General features: G+C 41.0%; 1 protein-coding gene across 1 annotated transcript in view; it reads right to left on the minus strand.

Annotated features, from left to right (window-relative positions):
• Positions 1-21,182, minus strand: part of sptbn4b (spectrin, beta, non-erythrocytic 4b) — a 166,315-nt gene that overhangs the window by 36,465 nt on the left and 108,668 nt on the right. Inside the window, exons 26-28 of the mRNA XM_084065331.1 lie at positions 14,687-14,950; positions 7,116-7,340; positions 5,169-5,258 (exon numbers count right to left, since the gene is read on the minus strand). Coding sequence (XP_083921457.1) covers positions 5,169-5,258; positions 7,116-7,340; positions 14,687-14,950 — 579 coding nt within the window. The remainder of the gene's footprint in view (positions 1-5,168; positions 5,259-7,115; positions 7,341-14,686; positions 14,951-21,182) is intronic.

Below are 21,182 nucleotides of genomic sequence, written 5' to 3' on the forward strand. Positions count from 1 at the left end.
ATGCATTTCTTTTCATATGGGTTTATTATTTAGGGCAGCATAGGTTACTGGTTAGATAATCAGAAGGTCCCCGGTTTGCCTCAAAGGCCCTGGACGGGGCGAAGTGTCCTGAGCAAGACACTGTAGGGGTGGACCCTACAGTCCACCCACCCCAAGCGCTCAACATAAAACATTTGAGCAGCCATAAGCTGAAACTGAATTTGCCCTCTGGAACTAAGGAAGGTCTCCTGAAGCAAACTAAGGGCAAATTATTGACGATAAAGAGTTGACATGGCTGTCTACCTACCTCACTGTCGGTCGCATTCCTTTAAGATGCAGCTGGCTGATCACCGACAACTAACATCTGCTAAAGCGGAAGGGAAAAGGTATAACTGGCCTTAACCATGTTGCCTTGGCTCTAAATCCACACTGGCAAAGAAACCTGTAGCTAATCAGTCTCATATACAGCCACAGGTTCACTATAGGTGGGATGCTGGCATGTGCCCCAGGAGCAACTTGATGGTATTTGTCTGAAAGTCAAATTCAGTTATCTGGAAAAGGCTGAGGGTTATAGAACTGCACAAACACCTTTCTGGGCCATGGGGTGGCCCTGTAGCTCATCTGGAAGAATATAGTTGAACCACAGATGAAACAGCTACCAATTGCTCTGGTTGGACTATTGCAGGTTAAACAGATGCTAGATCATTACTCTATGTCAGAACCTTCAGTACTTATTGTCCATATTCTACAGCCAGACTATGTTGGATTTTGTTTAAGTAACAGCCACATTAACCCAGCAAAATATCTACATCTAATGAGGTTTGAATGTTGAGGAGATCTTTTCATTATGAAGTTTAGCAGACATTGGGTGTGGTCACAATACCCGACAATAGCATGTCAGTATTCTACATCAACACGACGTTGGCATAATACGTTGAATAGACGTTGATTATTGGTCAGTTACCAACACAACCTAAAACCAACCAAATATCAACGTCTAATGATGTTAGACTGCAACGTTGTGTGAACGTTGTCATAATAACGTTGGGCAGACACTGAGGTTTGGTCAAAAATCTGACAAAAGCATGTCAGTATTCGACGTCAACCTGACGTTGGGATAATACGTTGAACAAACGTTAGTTAATGGTTAGTTACCAACACAACCTAAAACCAACCAAATATCTACGTCTGATGATGTTAGACTGCAACGTTGTGTGGATGTTATCATAATAACATTGGGCAGACATTGAGGTTTGGTCAAATATCCGACAACAGCATGTCAGTATTCAACGTCAAACTGACGTTGAGATAATACGTTGGACAGACGTTGGTTATTGGTTAGTTACCAACACAACCTAAAACCAACCAAATATCAACGTCTGATGATGTTAGACTGCAACGTTGTGTGGACGTTCTCATAATAACGTTGGGCAGACATTTAGGTTTGGTCAAGAATCCGACAACAGCATGTCAGTATTCGACGTCAACATGACGTTGGGATAATACGTTGAACAGACGTTGGTTATTGGTTAGTTACCAACACAACCTAAAAGCAACCAAATATCAACGTCTGATGATGTTAGACTGCAACATTGTGTGGACGTTGTCATAATAACGTTGGGCAGACATTGAGGTTTGGTCAAGAATCCGACAACAGCATGTCAGTATTCGACGTCAACATGACGTTGGGATATTACGTTGAATAGACGTTGGTTATTGGTCAGTTACCAACACAACCTAAAACCAACCAAATATCAACGTCTGATGATGTTAGACTGCAACGTTGTGTGGACGTTTGTCATAATAACGTTGGGCAGACATTGAGGTTTGGTCAAGAATCCGACAACAGCATGTCAGTATTCGACGTCAACATGACGTTGGGATATTACGTTGAATAGACGTTGGTTATTGGTCAGTTACCAACACAACCTAAAACCAACCAAATATCAACGTCTAATGATGTTAGACTGCAACGTTGTGTGGACGTTGTCATAATAACGTTGGGCAGACACTGAGGTTTGGTCAAGAATCCGACAACAGCATGTCAGTATTCGACGTCAACATGACGTTGGGATATTACGTTGAATAGACGTTGGTTATTGGTCAGTTACCAACACAACCTAAAACCAACCAAATATCAACGTCTGATGATGTTAGACTGCAACGTTGTGTGGACATTGTCATAATAACGTTGGGCAGACATTGAGGTTTGGGCAAGAATCCGACAACAGCATGTCAGTATTCGACGTCAACATGACGTTGGGATATTACGTTGAATAGACGTTGGTTATTGGTCAGTTACCAACACAACCTAAAACCAACCAAATATCAACGTCTGATGATGTTAGACTGCAACGTTGTGTGGACGTTTGTCATAATAACGTTGGGCAGACATTGAGGTTTGGTCAAGAATCCGACAACAGCATGTCAGTATTCGACGTCAACATGACGTTGTGATATTACGTTGAAAAGACGTTGGTTATTGGTCAGTTACCAACACAAACTAAAACCAACCAAATATCAACGTCTAATGATGTTAGACTGCAACGTTGTGTGGACGTTGTCATAAAAACGTTGGGCAGACATTGAGGTTTGGTCAAGAATCCGACAACAGCATGTCAGTATTCGACGTCAACATGACGTTGGGATATTACGTTGAATAGACGTTGGTTATTGGTCAGTTACCAACACAACCTAAAACCAACCAAATATCAACGTCTAATGATGTTAGACTGCAACGTTGTGTGGACGTTGTCATAATAACGTTGGGCAGACACTGAGGTTTGGTCAAGAATCCGACAACAGCATGTCAGTATTCGACGTCAACATGACGTTGGGATATTACGTTGAATAGACGTTGGTTATTGGTCAGTTACCAACACAACCTAAAACCAACCAAATATCAACGTCAATTGACGTCAAATTAATACGTTGATACAACGTTGGAAGTTGACGTTGGTCCAACGTTGGATTTTGGTTAGCTGACGTCACAACCTAAATCCAACCAAAAATGATTTTTTTTTTCTTCTCCATTTTCCTCTAATCTAGCTATAAAATGTTATAAATCCTTTAAAATGCATCGTGTTTATGAGTGCATGATTTCAAAAGTGGGTTCAGGTTCTATGAAATAAGTATTTATAATTATTTTAACATTAATTTTTAATACTTTTTTTATAACACTTTTCAGTAAATCATTCATACTGTATCTTTACTAATATGTGACTGATGGCACCAACAATGTGAACATTAACATAATTAAACCGAATTAAACAAAAAAAAATTCAAAAAAAAAAAATTTTTTTTTTTTTTTTTTTTTTTTTTCAAAATTATCTCACGGGCCAGATATTATTTCTGGGGGGCCAATTTCGGCCCGCGGGCCGCCTGTTGCCGACCCCTGGTGTAGAGAGAAAAAAGAGCAGACCAAGTAAACAAAAAAAAGTATAATTTACTTGAGCACCTGCCCCTCAAAATGTCTGTGCACGCCACTGATTTGTGTGTTGTGTTATGTTATGTTAGGGCTGCGCAATATGACTTCAAGTCAATGTCACGATCATTTAAAAATGTTGCCTCGATAACGAAAAAAGATAGCAGATCTATAAGCTCACAGCGCTTCGCAATGCTTGGGTTGTGAGCTTGTAGATCGGGTATTTTTTACTATTTTTGTACCCCACCATTGTACAATGAAGTACTGTATAATACAGGGTTAAGTGGTATCAGACTAATCAATTTAGTTGATTATAACAAAAAAATGTAGAATATTTTCAATGAATCGACAAAATTATAAAAATCAATTATATATTTAGATATTATTTTTGGTTAATTTCCCAGCCTTAAGTTATGTCCATTCATGTATTGAACTGTATATTTTTGCCTGGGTATGGTTTACACATACAGCTGTCAGTACTTTTTAGACTATTGGAAGTTCATCAACTTGAGAACTACAGTTCAATAAATCATGATCAATAAATCAACAGGTTGCCTGTATGATGTAAGATCACAATGGCCGCCGTGTGAACATGGTCAATTAACCATTTACACCCTATATGGTTGAGCGGAGTCCTCGGGGCTCTATGCCAGGGTCTTTTCTGTTTTCCCTCTACATTAAAGGGATAGTTCAACCCCAAAATGACTGTTTCGATTAGTCACCCCATGGAGACTTCATGGAGAATTCATGGATTTCTTTTTTGTTTTTGTCGCATTCCTAAGCCAATAATTTGATGCCCGGCAGCGGTTCCGGTAGGAGACACAAAGAGTCTCCTTTGTGTCTCCTACCTACCGGAACCGCTGCCTACCGGCCCGCTGGTCATCAAATTATTGGCCCATGTGACAAAAACCCAAAAATATCCATGAGTTCAAGTCTCCATGGGGTGACTAATCGATAGAAAAAAAGTAATTTTGGGGGTTAACTATCCCTTTAATATATTCGCTGAAAATAGCAGATCTACAAGCTTATGTGTTGCACGCTACGCGCTTGTAGATCTGCTGCTTTCTGCGAAGGTTTTCCCTCTGAATATGGATCTGGAAGTGGTTAAACATCAGATGACCAGCACATCTTTGTACTGCTGTCAGTGTGCAGGGTGACACTTACAGTTTATCCTCTGAAAAGAAATGTTAAAATGCATTTAATCTAAACACAAATATTAACGGCAAACAGTATTTTTCATTAACCGATTCAATCCGGGAACGCATTTTAGATTTCTTTGAGCTATTCAAAAATAGCAGATCTACAAGCTCATAGCGCGGCACCGAGTGCCGCACTATGAGCTTGTAGATCTGCTATTTTATTTATTTTTGAAAAATCGTGAAAATGTGCAAATCTTTGAAAATATATATTTTTTTTTTAAACCAACATTTTTTACTAAAATCTTTGCTTCTGGGGATTCTACAAATCTCTTCTAAATCCTAACAGTTTTTTTGAAAAAAAAAAATATGTTGCTATAATATCAGTGGTTCTCAAACCCCCATCTCAAAATATGTTGTTCCCGGGACCCCCAGAAGCAAAGATTTGAGTTCGCTTTAAAAATATATATATATTCAATGCTTTGCACAAATGTTCACAATAAAAAAAAAAGCAGCTATACAAGCTCATGAGCTTGTAGATCTGCTATTTTTGACTAAAATGACAGATGCGTCCCCGGATTCAATGGGTTAAAAGGGAGGGGCTGGATTGGATCATAGGTTTTCTCTACCTGGTTCTTCTTCATGAGCTGCTGGACAGCCTGGAGACTGGAGCCATGCTCTTGAGAGGTGGCCATGGGGAGGCGCTCCCGGACCCACAACTGTAACAACAGTGGAAAACAGTTATAGTGTGTGAGTGTGTGTGTGTGTGTGTGTGTGTGTGTGTGTGTGTGTGTGTGTGTGTGTGTGTGTGTGTGTGTGTGTGTGTGTGTGTGTGTGTGTGTGTGTGTGTGTGTGTGTGTGTGTGTGTGTGTGTGTGCATGATTAGATGATTACAAACTTATAGAGCAGAAGCTCAGGTAGGCCTGTCACAATTATTACATAATGGCCTAATCGCAATTCATTGAGATTATTATTATTATTTTTGCATAATCATCATAATTGTTTCCATGTTGACAAAAAGTTCATACTGTACGTTTTCAAATTATTGTCCAAAAAATAGCTAAAATAGTAGATATATAAGTTCACAATGCGTCGCATAACGAGGTGTTGTGATCTTGTAGATCTGCTATTTCCGCTATTTTCTATAAAGTATAAAGTCAGTATATGTCATTTCTTTGTATATATATATATATTAGGGGTGTGCCGATATATCGTCCCGCGATATATCGCGATACGTTTTCGCGACGATATGTATCGTTTTGGGGGAAAAAAATATCGTTTTTGAATTTTTTTTTTTTTTTTTTTTTTTTTTTTTTTTTTTTTTACAATCATAATAATCAGGCATGCAAACGGCCCCGAAGTGAAAAGAGTGACAACATGTTTTTTTTCGGGTCAGGTGTCATACTATTTGGATTCAAAACGGCTATTGTAGCTGAAAAGCTACAAGTTTGCATGTCTGAATAATGCAAAAACAGAATTATTTGTTTGCATTTTCTTTTTTTCTCCTCCATATATTTTTATAATAAAAAAAGTGCGTATCGTATCGTATCGAAATCGTATCGAAGTTGTGAGCCAAATATCGTATCGTATCGTTTCGTGAAATTAGTGTATCGGCACACCCCTAATATATATATATATATATATATTTATTTATTTTTTTAACTGAATTTTTATTGGAACAAAGGTTTTTCAAAAGACAAACACACATGGATACAAGACAGAACAAAACAAAAAGGAAAGAAAGAAAGAAAGAAAGAGATTTTAAAAAAGTAATCATTTCTTTGTATATTTATTTATTATTATAAGTTATTTGTCATATCTTCCCTATGAAGCTTTGTTTAGGAAGCCTAGAAGCCAAAACAGAAATGTAACTTAGATTTATGTTCCAAATGTTCAAAGCCAAAAACACAATAAAATCGTAATTATTTGTGTGACAATAAATCGGCAAGTAAAATGTAATGATCGCGATAGCCCTAAGCACAGTTTGAAGACGCGGTCCGCATAACCCTATTTCCATGTTTAAGAAATAGAACCCGTCGGAAAGCTCAGGGATCTGTCCCGTGTTGATTTCGTCGACTAAAACTATACGAAATATTTTCATCGGCTGCCTTTTTTTCACTGACGAAAACGAAATAAAAAATAAGCTACGATGACTAAAACTAAGACTAAATATATTGACAATTTCGTCAACAAATAAAAACTAGACTAAAACGTTAGTGAGGGAACTAGTGGAGAAGAGATCCAGTAGAACGGGTGTTGCATGATGAAAATAGCCGATCTACAAGCTCATTGTGAGCTTGTAGATCGGCTATTTTCAGCATGCAACCAAGTGTAAAATCAGCCATTGCGACGCCATCAAGCCCCGACAAAACACATTTTAGTAAACTAAATCAACTGTAGATTTAGTCAGCTATAATCCTATGATATTTAGTCGACTAAAACTAAACAAAAACTAAAACATTTCAGAGGAATATGATGAATAGAATATGACTAAAACTAAATGGAATTTCATTCAAAAGACTATGACTAAAATCTAAATTTACTAAAAAAATCAACACTGGATCCGTCTCACTCACTATCTCGTCCTCCAGGTCGCGTCCCACTTGGTGCACCTCCTTGGAGGCCAGCAGGATGCGCCGGCGCTCCTTCAGCGGCTCGATCAGACGCACCATGCGGCTCTCCACCGCCGCCTGCCGCTCCGCCACCGTCTCCTTCACCTGACACTGCTGGGGCATGGAGGCGGCCTGCACCTGCAGGTCCCCCACCTCCTTATACCACTGCTCCATCTGACACTCCATGGTCTGCGGTGGTGGTGGGAAAAAAAGCACTTCAAATGTTTCACTTACTAGTAAAAGTATCAACGCTGGCAATGTAGAAGTACTCTGACTGTTACGAGTAAAAGTCCGGAATTAAAAATGCACTTGAGAAAAAGTACCAAAGTACTGGTATCAAAATGTACTAAAATGTTTGAAAATAGCCGATCTACAAGCTCACAGCGCGTCGCGATGCAACGCGTTGTGAGCTTGTTGACAATTTCGTCAACAAATAAAAACTCGCCAAAAACAAATAAAAACTGCGACGCGTTGTGAGCTTGTAGATCGGCTATTTTCAATGTATAATAATTTATATCTGCAAAGTAACTAGTAACTAAAGTTTTCACATAATTGTAGTGGAGTAAATGTACATTTGCCACCGAGATGTAGTGAAGTAAAAGTACTGAAAATTGGAAATACTCCAGTAAAGTAAAAAATACCTCCAAATTCTACTTAAGTACAGTACTTAAGTAAATGTACTTAGTTACTTTACACCACTGATGGTCTGCAAAGGCCAAGAGGATGGAGCGAGCCAGAGAAAGAGGAGAAGGAGAGGGGGAGGTCGAACGGGAGGAGGAGGAACGGAGAGAAAACAAAGAGAAGGATCAGGGGGAGAGAGAGAGGAGGACATGGCAGAGACGCGGGACGGGGGGGAGACGAGGCAGAGGTAGAATGAGAGAACCGGTGGCCGTGTAAAAGAAGGAAAAGATGGGTGAGTGGAACGGATGAGTAAAAACAAAGAGGAAGGAAGAACAGATTAGACGTTATGAAAATGTCCTTTAATCTATGGTGACAGTGAGAGCACATTGCTGCGTGCTGCCTAATTAAGGACAAGTGTAACATTCAATCTTCATTGCATCTTGACAACTCGTCCGTTTAGCTGAATATTCTAATGGATTTTTAGGAGGGAGAGGTTAACTCATAGTAACTCGGACATAATCGGGTTAAACTCCTAAACTTGAGCTGGTTATTTTTTGCCGACAACAAGTTCAATACATTCTGATTGATTCCATCTGACAGGCTGAACAGCCTCATCAATTGTGAAGTGAGACGATCTCCGTGTGGGAGGAAAAATGAGGACGGCTTTTCCCTCTTGGATCACATAACATTCATCCCCCCATCTACTCTGAGAATTCTACACTTAGAAGAACATTACTCTGGGAATTACGCTCTGGACACTCTATACTCCTAGGGAATTCTATGCACTAGTTGAGCAGAGTTGCCCGAAGAGGCAGTAATAAGATGGTGCAGAGGTGTATGTGTACAGTGTTTATTCATTACAAAAGTAAAACGTTTCATTTAGACTTTCTTTCAAAGACAAAGTCTCAATGCTAGATGGCATCTGCAGCAAAGTTACCAACCCACTAACTACATTGGGTTTTTATTAGGGAAAGAAAACGCATATCGTATAATAGATTGGCAAATATTACAAGCCACTGTCACTGGTCTGTTTTTGTCTATTCCAACTACGTATACTGCTATAGCTGTAATTTTAGGTTTTTGCCCTTTGTTCTAAATTGAATTGTTGCTGCAGGAAGCTTACTGTCAATTTGTATGTACACAGATAAATAAAGGTCAATCAAAACGGACGATTCTAGCTTCTGTCGTCTCCAAATACAGATAATGACTCACAGCCAAACAGGCTTTGTGTTTAAGACCTGAGGCCGATTCTAAAAATGTCTTCTAAAACCTAACTTATGTTTCTATATCAGTGGTTCTCAAACTTTTTCATGTCATGGACCCCCAAAACGATATGTATTTGGCCGCAGACCCCCAACTTAAGATATTTTGCTCCAGGGACCCCCAGAAACAAGGGTTTGAGGTAGAAATGTTTGCTTTAAATATATATATATATATTCAAAGATTTGCATACATTTTCATGCAGATATACAGAGCTTGTAGGTCTGCTAAAAAATTGTGACACACACACACACACACACACACACACACACACACACACACACACACACACACACACACACACACACACACACACACACACACACACACACACACACACACACACACACACACACACACACACACACACACACACACAACACATTTGTACCCAATTTGAATGCTGCAACATTAGTTATCGTAAATTAAATAATTCAATTTAGGATGGTAAAACAAAGGAAAAAGATCAGAAATGAAGTGTAGTGAAGGTTACTGTACCCCTGGGCATGGATGGATGGATGGATGCTGGGTAATGAAGTTTGGTTTGGAGTGAGGATGGTGCCATAAAGCAGTGCTAATGGCAGGCTGCTAAATGATGATCTAAGCAGCATGCTGTGGGAAAGGAGAATGACAGATGTCTGGTGAAATGATAAAATAATTAGAGGATGAGAATGTATGCCAGCCTTATGGAAAAACATGCCAGCATTACACCAGCCTGCTTTTGGATGGGTAATATATACAGTATACTGTATATCATTCCTACAATAAGGTAGGTTATTGTGGGCCAGCAATGTTCGGAATTCACCAATCAGGATGAAATAGACAAAATCGGACAGATCCATCTTGATCACGTGACCATAGAGATAATGTGTACTGATTTGCGTGATGACAAAATCTGTAGGAGCAATATAAAAAACATGCGTTTTGCTAAGAAAATGCCTCCTGGTGGCACTATAATAGGGCAAAGGGTGGCATTTGTTCCTCAACGTAGTGGGAATGCGCGTGCAGAGTTTCACAGCAATCGGACGCTGCTTTCATGATTTGAGGAATTTTGTTCAAAACGGGCCACTCCTGCAAACTTTAGATGCCAATCTTAGATGAAGACGGACAGATCCGTCTTGATCACATGACTATAAAGATCATGTGTACCGAAAATCTGAAGGAGTAATATAAAAAAAAATGTTTCACATGAGTTGTCCTCCTGGTGGCGCTATAAAAGGCAGATCTGAAAAATGCAGGGCAAAGGTTTTTCCTTGGCGTCTAGGGAGTGTGCAGTTATAGTTGTAGTGCCACCATGAGGCTGATTTGAAAAAAGATCTTCCTCGGCCTAGTGGGAATCTGCGTGCAAATTTTCACGGAAATTGCCCGCTGCGTTCAGGATTTCAGGAGGTGCGTAAGGAGACATTTTGTGTCTCCTTACGGAGACATTTTGTTCAAAACGGAGCAGTCCTGCAAACTTTGGAAGACAATATCTGACCCGTTTGGTTTAATGCCTATAGAGCGTGCTAAAAAATCCTGAGGGGGGCGTCAACAAGTGTCTTTTGGTAGCTGCGGACATCTTTGAGGGGTAAGAATCAGGTTGACTTAACATTGCCCAATGCCATGCCCAATGCCTCGCACCCCCGTGGTGACGACACGTTGGCACGCTCTATAGACTGTGTACCGATTTGTGTGATGTTTGGACGTACGGTGTGTGCAAAAACATGCAAAACATAGTCTCGGCCATGCCTTCGGCCTGGCGGAGACAATCAAGAATTTAATTCCAAAATGAGATGAAGAACAGCCTTGATTTCTGGTACTATAGTGGTTATAGAATGGAATGGATGTAATTGGAAAATGTGGTAACAACAGATCAGTTCGTAAGTGTATGTAACTAGATTCACTGAAGGCATGCACTCTTTCTTAAATGGAGTCGCAGGTCATTTACAAAATGATGGCATTAATTTAAAACTCTCTATGGAATACAATGGAAATTATTTACCATTTTAAAGGCTATTTGGTAAATAGATTCTTTGAACAGCTGCAAACAGACTTTACTGCACTACAATGCTTTTGAATGGATGCCAAGCTACCTTGTACTTTCTGAAACATGCAGTGTGCTAAAGTGTTTACAAGTCAACACAACTGTCATAGAAAACAAAACAATACAGTATATTGGTTAGGTTACATTAGACGGAAATTGCTATTGTTCAACACTAAATTTGTCTGATTTGTCAAATATATATTTAACACCCATAACCAGAACAGTAGTAATATGTTAAGGCTATATTGATTTGAATTTTCAAAATATAGGACAATGTCCACTAACAATATTTCTCATTCTCAACTCATTTTGGAATGAAACCATTAAAAAAAATGATGATAATAAAGCGTAAATGGGTTGGCATGAAGGCAAATGGTTTCACAGCGGCGCAAAACAACCATTACATTAAAAATGCATGCTTGCAAGAACATTCATTCAGGAGCCTCAGTTAACATTGTGAAATGAACAGCTGAGCTGAAATCAAGGCATTCCAAAGCACATGACGAGAATCACTGGTGCCGGTATCTTCCAACATGATGTTGTGTGTTCAAACAGTAATGAGGTGACACCATTACTGTGGGACCATGACAATGTAAACAGTGAGTCATTTTTAACCCGCTGAGCATAAAAGGAACAAAGCACGTTAGCCAGCCTGTATATCGTTGCTGTTGGGTGTTCCTTTTTTATCATTATTTTATTATTATCTATTATCAGCTTTTAAAATAGCGAAAATAGCGGATCTACAAGCTCACACGTTGTAGATCTGCTATTTTCAAAATTGTTGTGCGACACCCTCGTATGACGAAGTAGGGCATTCATCCCCCCCCACCCCCCACCCCCCCCCCACTGCAGCGAGCAAAACACAACAGTAACTAGAGAAGGAATTATCATTATTATCATTATTGGTGTTTTATCCTTGGTTGTTCTAATCTGTTTATTTAACCCATTAAAACCGGGAACGCAGCTGTGTAACCACTTAAACCACTATTTCATGCTTTGGCTATTCAAAAATAGCAGATCTACAAGCTCATAGCGCGGCACCGAGTGCCGCGCTATGAGCCTGTATATCTGCTATTTTCAAAAAATCTTGAAAATGTGTGCAAATCTTTGAATATATATATATATACTAGAGTTTCGGGGGGCTACGCCCCCCTCAACCCCAGCCGCGCACGGGGCTTTGCGTTTGTTGGTCCCTCCGTGTCCCTGTCTCTGTATCCGTGTAGCTGCAGCACAGAGTGGGCAGTATAGATGGGGATTATGGCTGTTAGAGGCATGTACGCGCAGGGGCGGATTTAAGAAGTTAGGGGCTCCAAGCAAAGCTCTGGTTCGGGGCCTATTTTGCGCGCGCGAAAATGCGAAGACATTTTTTTTTAATTAAGAAAAAAAAAAAGGGGGGGGAGGTGGGGGCTCCCATGCCTTGGGGCTCCAAGCAAGTGCTTGGTATGCCTAGTGCAAATATCCGCCCCTACGCGCACGGGGCCCGCGTGGGCGTGTGTATATGGGGGTAGACAAATTGTCTAAGTAACATTTGCAAAAAGGGGGGGAAAAAAAAAAAATTGTAAGAAAGTATAATGTAAAAGTTACAAAATGATGAAAAATAAGTAGAAGAAATTATATTTTGTATGTTTCGCGGACCACCAGGGGGTCCGCGGACCCCCTGGTGGTCCGCGCGGAAATCGTGGGATGAAAATTTCCAAAAGGAAAAAAAAAAAAAAAAAAAAAAAAATATGAAGGTGGTTGCTTGTTTTTGTGAAAGCTGGCGAATGGCAGCCCTTTCTGCAAGATGGCGGCCGCCTGGTGTTGTTGTGATTTGGTCGTGCGCACGTGCTCTCGGTTACACAGCGTTGTACTGGCGAAGTATAGTTCTCGCTTACACAGACATGTCCAGACATGTTGTAGGTCCCTCCGTGTCCCTGTCTGTGTGTCCGTGTAGCTGCAGCACAGAGTGGAGTGAGGCGTTTCGAGCTTGTAGATCGGCTATTTTCACAATAGTGTCCCTGTCTGTGTGTCCGTGTAGCTGCAGCACAGAGTGGAGTGAGGCGTTTCGAGCTTGTAGATCGGCTATTTTCACAATATTTACTTGTGGAACGGAGTCAAACAGAATGGGGGGGTCCCAGATCAAGTACGTGTATTTGGGGGGGGGGGGGGGGGGGGGGCGGCGTGAAAGGGTTGATAAACACTGCTCTAATCGGAGCGAAATTATCTGAAATGACTACATGACCATAATGCAGCGTAACATGCGTTGCACGGGGCGGTCCTGCCATTACGTTAGTTACTGTAGTTGCTGTGGAGCTACATAGTTATCCAGAAGACACACACAAACATACACCATCTACAATGGACGAACTGAGCAGCAATATAGACATTCACCACACGAACGTGCATTGTTGACAAAGTGATTGCACAGCCGCTGCAGGCATGACAACCAGGTTAGCGTTAGCGACATGGCAGCTATCACAGCGCCCTGTCCGTCGTGCTGCAACTGCCTGTGATGGCTACAGCAGTAACAGCAAGCTGTCTGCGATGCCATTGTGTGGAGACTGCTCTTAGCGTGACACGACCAATGAGAGTGAGCGCTGTAGTTGTTGCTAAGATACGGTGGCGTCTCTGCCCCATAGCTTGTAGATCTGTCACACATGATTGGCGTAGGCTGCGTTGCCAGGTCTGACTTTGTGTCTAAGCAATGGTCGGCTTATTTTTGCGCGCCTTTGGGCTCGTTTGCATTGTGCGCACGGCAGCGCTTGTTTAGCGTACGTCAGCGCGACGTGGCAACGGACGTGGCAACGTGAAAGGTGATTGGCTGGTGAAAAGAAACACCCGACGTTACACCGGAAATGGTGCCTGGAGAAAATGGTGACCAAAAAAAAAGTTTGGAAAAAAAGGAAAAAAACCCCGCAGCGGCTGCCTGCTGTTGTGGTGATGAGGTCGTGCGCACGGTAAACGGTACGAAGCTGGCTCCCCTTCCGTTTTGTCCGACATTTGGTGAGTAGAATTAATTATGTTGCGCGGTGGAAACGGTGTAGTGAGCAGTGAGATGTGCCCTACGCGAGGCGTAAATTCAGCGCGGCGGCCGTGGCGAGTCAGTAGGCGACATGTGGTCTGGCGGTGCGTTGTTTATTGGATAACAGAGCTGTGGGGTGTCACCACCGAGGGTGCGGAAGTTGCTCGCCATTTATATAGTTAGATATATATACATAACAAAATATTTTCAGATGGGAGTCGGCGGCCAAATACATATCATTTTGGAGGTCCTTGACATGAAAAAGTTTGAGAACCACTGATATAGTAGAAACATTAGTGTTTCAGAAAACTGTTAGGATTTAGAGGACATTTGTACAATCCCCCAGAAGCAAAGATTTGAGTTACAAATGTTCGCTTTAAAAAACATATACATTCAAAGATTTGCACAAATTATCATGACTTTTTTCCCCCTCAAAAATAGCAGATCTACAAGCTCATGAGCTTGTAGATCTGCTATTTTTGAATAGCCAAAGAAATCTTAAAATGACACAGATGCGCTCCCGGTCTTAATGAGTTAATAATGGGTTAATTGGTTATAAAATAAGAAAAGATTCCAATCTGTCACTTGCTGTACCTGCGTCCAGGTACGGTAAGTGGAACTAAGGATCACCTGTAGTTTCTTGAGCTGCTTGTTGACGGTGGTGAGGTCCCGTCCCTGATCCACGTAGGCCAGCTGTCCTTCCAGCTGGCCCAGCCGCTGGTCTAGACTGCCGTAGCTCTGCACCAGCAGGTCGGCCCTGTTGGCCTCAAACAGGCCCCGCGCCCTGGCCTGCGTGGTGCTCTCCAGGTCCTGCCAGCACTCTCTGATCTCCCCCAGCTTCTTACGCACCACCGGACTGAGCTCAGGCTTCTCCTGGATCAGCTGTTGCCCCTCCTGGATGGGTGTTTGATGAAGGAGCAAGAGAACGGGCATAAGACATGTTAAGATGGCATATTAACGGCAAGGACAGTCGTTGTACATTCAAAGAGGATCTTTACATAATGAGTAATGCAAATTCTTCAAACAAACATATTTGGCATTTTGGCGATTCTTGGGGTCATCTGTAGGGTTAGGTATCAAAACATGAATGAATGTATGAATTAAATCTTTATTTTGAACATTAGAACATTATTATTAAATTAGACAAAAAAGTCAAAAACAAATAAATAAATGCAATATAATAAAAAAAAAAAAAAACACACCTCACAGGCAACAACAAAATACTATAATTCTACATGGTCAAAAAGGAGTAGGCTGAATTATAAAACGTAATTAATCCTAAGCCTTCGTTCCTCTTACTTCAGCGTCATTGCTTGACGTCTATATTTTTACATATACCAACATGGTATTTAATTTAAATAAACCAAATCTTTCACCACAGACAAATTAAACAGATAATGAAATAATGTAATAATGTAATTCATATATACAAAGTAAACGTTCAAGTATGTATATATTCTACAAATATATTCTATTCTATTTAATATGGGATATATATACGACTGGAATCTTGCAGGCTTACGCAAAGGCTAAAATGTAACTTACTGTAGATAGCATGTTATGTAGACAGATGCCAGGTCATTGTTGACCTGGCATCCTATAGTATCCTATATATGTATAGTTTCAATGTAAGCTGATGATAGGTTATTGGTTTACGTGTGTATTAGTTATTATTAGATTATTGGTTTACTTATGTTTTACTTTATTATTAGATTACTATTCCTATGCATTTGATGTATTATCTTGTGTTGTCCTTGCTTACTGTAAGTCGCTCTGGATTAAGATGGGTCTGCTAAATGCCTAAATTGTAAAATGTAAATTGTATCTCCAGCCCCTCAAAAATCACCACACTAATAGCGGTACCGAAAACAGATTGAGCAACCTTTAACCCTGTGACAGTCACACATGTACGCGAGGGAAGCAAACATCACCACAGGGCACAACGCAGAGGGTAGTGTGAGAAAGGCTCAGTGATGGGGGGGGGTGTACTGTAGGAGTGGGGATGGGGGTGGGGATCGGCTGGTTGATGGTGATATCGTTTGTTGTCGGGTGGAAACCTTGTATGTCCAAAACGGTTCCTTTTTTAGATTATTGTCAAAACGATTTAAAATAGCGAAAATAGCAACTCTACAAGCTTGTAAGCAAGTTTGTAGATCTGCTATTTTCACTACTTTTGTGTGACCCTCTTGCATCATGAAGTGGGGCATTCATTTACAAAAGAAATCTGGAGAAAATGTCGAAATATGGAGATACAAGGTTTCTGCCCGACAGCAACGATGTGATGGAGAGGCTGTAGAACAGAGGGAGGACAGATGGAGAGGTAGGATGTGCAGAGAGGTGGAGGAGACACAGAAAAACTGCCATGGAATGTAGCATTCATTTACCTCTAGCTCTTATTCTGAAGAGCTCTGTTTTCCCGTTACGTTTTGATCACAATATAATGCATTCGTACTGTAATTGTCTGTCTGTGATGTTTGTAAATGAAAATCAACAGATAAAGACAAGATAAAAGAAGACCATGATCAAGTTTTCACGACCACTAATGCAGCAACATCCAGATAGTATGAAAGGCCTACGATATGACTAAGATACATATTCCACTTCAAATCTTCAAATCTATCCACCTGGTTATTCATCCCAAAATAGATAATTTCTCTAAAGCAGCCACAGCTCCAAGCTGAGAGAACCACACATGTGCGGAGGATAAATCCATGTGAATCTCATTTATGTATTTACAATTTAAAATGAGGGCACACATCCATCCACTAATCAATGCATGCGCACGCACGCACGCACGCGCACACACACACACACACACACACACACACACACACACACACACACACACACACACACACACACACACACACACACACACACACACACACACACACACACACACACACACACACACACACACACACACACACACACACACACACACACACACACACACACACACACACACACACACACACACACACACACACACACACACGCTGGTGCTGCATATCCAGGTCAGCTGCCTCTGGCAGTATGCCACTACAGCCTCTCTGTAGGATCAGAGGTGTGTGGAAAGGATCCATCGAGGGAGGTTAGACGTGCACATCCAAAATCTAGACCAGAGGAGACGCACTGATGACCAAGTGAAGTGTATATTATGCTTCATCCAGACCAGCTGGACAAAACACTAGAACAGTGGGGTCTAGGGACCCCCTGGGGTACTCGAGTGGTAACCAGGGGGTCCCTAGCAAAATTAGGAACAGTTTAACCACTTAAGCCCAATTTCTATGATAGCAAACATTGTGAGCTTGTAGATCTGCTATTTTTACACCAAAAAAAATACGTGTGCTTGACTTGCCCAAAATAGGGATGCCAGGTTGAAAGTGGTTCATTTAACTATAATTCCACCAGCTAGAAGGTAGCCCAATGGGAGAATGTATGAATGATATTCAGATCATAGGTTTCTCTCTCCCCACCTAGAATAGACAGTTGTAGAATTACAAATCTAACAACTAAGAGCTTCTCTTATGGGGGTCCCTGCCTGGCATCAAATCTTTTCAAATGGGGGTCCGTGGCCTAACACATATGAATTTAGGGGTCATTGACATGATAATGTTTGAGAAACACTGCACTAGAAAACGCGCAAAAAGGGTACATTAATCCAACGTGTGGGTATCTTCATTCATTTGTTTTGCAGCGATGCTTGGCGTTTTCAGCATTATAGGCTGAAATGTGGGCAAGTAAGATTAGTAAAACAAAATACCTTGAAGTGAGTTTATAGGTTCTGCTGCCAGGATATGTGTGTTGGTTGGTGTGTGTGTGTGTGTGTGTGTGTGTGTGTGTGTGTGTGTGTGTGTGTGTGTGTGTGTGTGTGTGTGTGTGTGTGCGCAAAGAGATTAGACGTAACCATATTCCCAAATGCCTCCTAAATCCCCCTCCCCTCTCTGCGTCTTTCGCTCTTTCTTCCACATCTCATCCCCCCTTTTTGTGCCCCATCCAATTCTCCCCCAGTGCCTCTGTACACCTGCTCTCTCTCTCTCTCTCCCTCCCTCCCTCTCTTCTTCCCATCCCCCACTATGAAAACATAGAGACCTACCCCCATCCAACTGGTAATTGACCCTATCCAACAGTCTCTCTCCATGACTGTGTTTACACATTTGGAAGACAGCGACTGTGTGTGTAAACAAATAGACTATATTCCTCTGTGTGTGAAACTGAGCAAAAATTAAACGGTGAGATACTGTGTGTGTGTGTGTGTGTGTGTGTGTGTGTGTGTGTGTGTGTGTGTGTGTGTGTGTGTGTGTGTGTGTGTGTGTGTGTGTGTGTGTGTGTGCCTGCGCGCACACACACACACACACACACACACACACACGCACACACACACACACACACACACACACACACTATCAGACCATCTGACAGTATCAGCACAGTGCCTAGAGATAATGTCCTCTTCAAGGGCAAACAGGAGGTCATCATAAGTTCTTACTGTGTATCTCCACACCAAGACCCTACCTTACACGAAACCACACGATGAAGATGATATAACGACAGCCTGGAGTAGCATTCAATATCTTAAAAAATACAGATTAATCAAAAGCATCAAAACAAACTGTAAAAATCCAAACAGCTTACGTTCTAAAATGAGAGTGGGTCACATGCTGTAGGTTTTAAGAAGCTACAGTATGAAGCATTTTGGAATGGAGTCATTCTGCATGTTGATCTCCCATGTCGGTGTGCTACACCAGCTTTCATTATAGAATAATATCTCCCACTCCTTGCTTGTGCACATGCTGTCTCCTCCGCTAATGTGGGAGGGCAGTGTGGGCTTGTGTGACTATAATATCAACATTATGGGTATAGCTTTAATATTCTAACAGAATACCAAATCAGACTAAGATATCTAAATCGCTCGTCCTTGATACGGCCTCTCGTGTGTTATTGCTTGACTTTAAACGATTCCAGCATATTAAGTAACACCATCAATTTGTTATTCTACAGAAGTAATTCCCAATCTGTGGGCTGGGGCCCAGTGGTGGGCCGCGAGGGTATTGCAAGTGGGCCCCTAAATAATTGGAATTTGTGATTTTTATGATTATAACAACTTATTATATATATTCAGTTTTCATAACTTGAAATACACAAAGTTGGTTCCATTTATCACTTTCAGGATTTTAAAGTGGGCCCTGATCCAGAAAAGGTTAGGAACCACCATCTACAGTATTTAGGGGAATATCACAAATTCTCAGAATCCAGCAAAAATAAAAGTGTGTTGATAGAAAAATTCAAGCTGCTTTCTTTTCTTGTGGATTTCATAATATTGAAGCAATCATGTTGAAGTAGTTAATGTGTAAGTCCTATTAGCCATGTTAATGAGGATGTTTACTTGAAGTTAGAGGTTAAAGGCGCTACACCATGAATTTAACTTTTTTTTTTTTTGGGGGCTCCCCAGTGTCCCTTGTGCTCAAAGAAGTTTTTTTAACACTCAGTCTTTCATCTTCATTTCATGGATTTTCTGAATGGGCGTGTCTGAACAGGCCATTTCACATTTTCCCCATGGTGATGTCACCATGGGGACCTCATTTTAATAGTCCCGCCCCCTACTTTTCAGTCTCCAACTCCCTTATTGTTTACAACCGGCGCCATTGGCCGTATTCTAATGAGGGCGGGGAAAAGCAGTGAGGAGGGCGGGGGGAGGTGATGATTGACAGACACAATTCCTCAATAGCGGCCCTCTGCCCAATGAGGACGTTTTAGTATTGCAGCTGAAAAGGCTTGGAATGACAGACAAATTCTGAAAACAAATATCTGGGTGGTTGTTTAGGCATAAACCTGTATAAAACGTATTAAGTAGGGGTGTGCCGATACACTAATTTCACAAAACGATACGATATTGGGCTCACAACTTCGATACGATTTTGATACGATACGCACTTTTTTATCATGAAAATATATGGGGGAGAAAAAAAGCAAATGCAAACAAATAATTCTGTTTTTGCATTATTCAGACATGCAAACTTGTAGCTTTTCAGCTACAATAGCCGTTTTGAATCCAAATAGGGCAATAGTGTGACACCTGACCCAAAAAAACAACAACATGTTGTCACCCTTTTCACCTCGGGGCTGTTTGCATGCCTGATTATTATGATTGTAAAAAAAAAAATATATATATATATATATATATTATTATTTTTTCAAACCAATATTTTTTTTTTCCAAAACGATACATATCGTCACGAAAACGTATCGCGATATATCGGCACACCCCTAGTATTAAGGGACAATATTTATATAAAACACACACACACACACACACACACACACACACACAAGGAGAAACAGATGACTAGGAATGAACATTGGAAGATAATGATTGCTAACGGGTAATGTACTGTTTGTAGTTTGTATAGTTTCAGAATTTATTTTATTTTATATTATACTGTTTAGACTGATGATGATTGGTTTACCTATGCTCCTAGATGACTATTTCTATGTATTTGATGTGTTACCTTGTGTTTACCTTGCTTACGGTAAATTGCTCTGGATTAAAAGCGTCCGATGAATGCCTAAATTGTAAATGGTAAATAGCAGATCTACAAGCTCACTACGCATCACAGCCTGTCATGGTTGTGAGCTTGTAGATCTGCCATTTTCCGTGCGCAACACCGGTGCACAACTAAGTATAACGGGGCTTTAACAGTAACAGATGGACTATGAAGCCATCCATCCCCATGTTGTTGGCCTGACTACATCCACAAGAGACATCTGTGACTGGGCTTCATCTACTGACACTCTGCTGTGGCAGGTTGGGGCCAGAAGAACAGCTATTGTGTCAATATTTACACCATATGTAAAGCTGGGTACACACACTAGAGGATTTTCAAACCAACAGACACATTCAGGCAATCTTTCATATTCTAATCATAAGAATGCGCACACCAGGCAATTCAGTCAAAATGCATGGACCACGCACTTGGTGATCACATTAACCCATTGAGACCTGAAGCCGATTCTACATGTCTCCTAAATCTCAACAGTGTTCTGAAAAACGTATGTTTCTATGTCAGTGGTGCTCAATCTTTTTCATGTCAAGGACCCCCAAAATGATATGTATTTGGCCGCG

This window comes from Gymnoscopelus microlampas (genome assembly GCF_963454915.1).
Source record: "Gymnoscopelus microlampas genome assembly, chromosome: 8".
Classification (NCBI taxonomy): domain Eukaryota; kingdom Metazoa; phylum Chordata; class Actinopteri; order Myctophiformes; family Myctophidae; genus Gymnoscopelus; species Gymnoscopelus microlampas.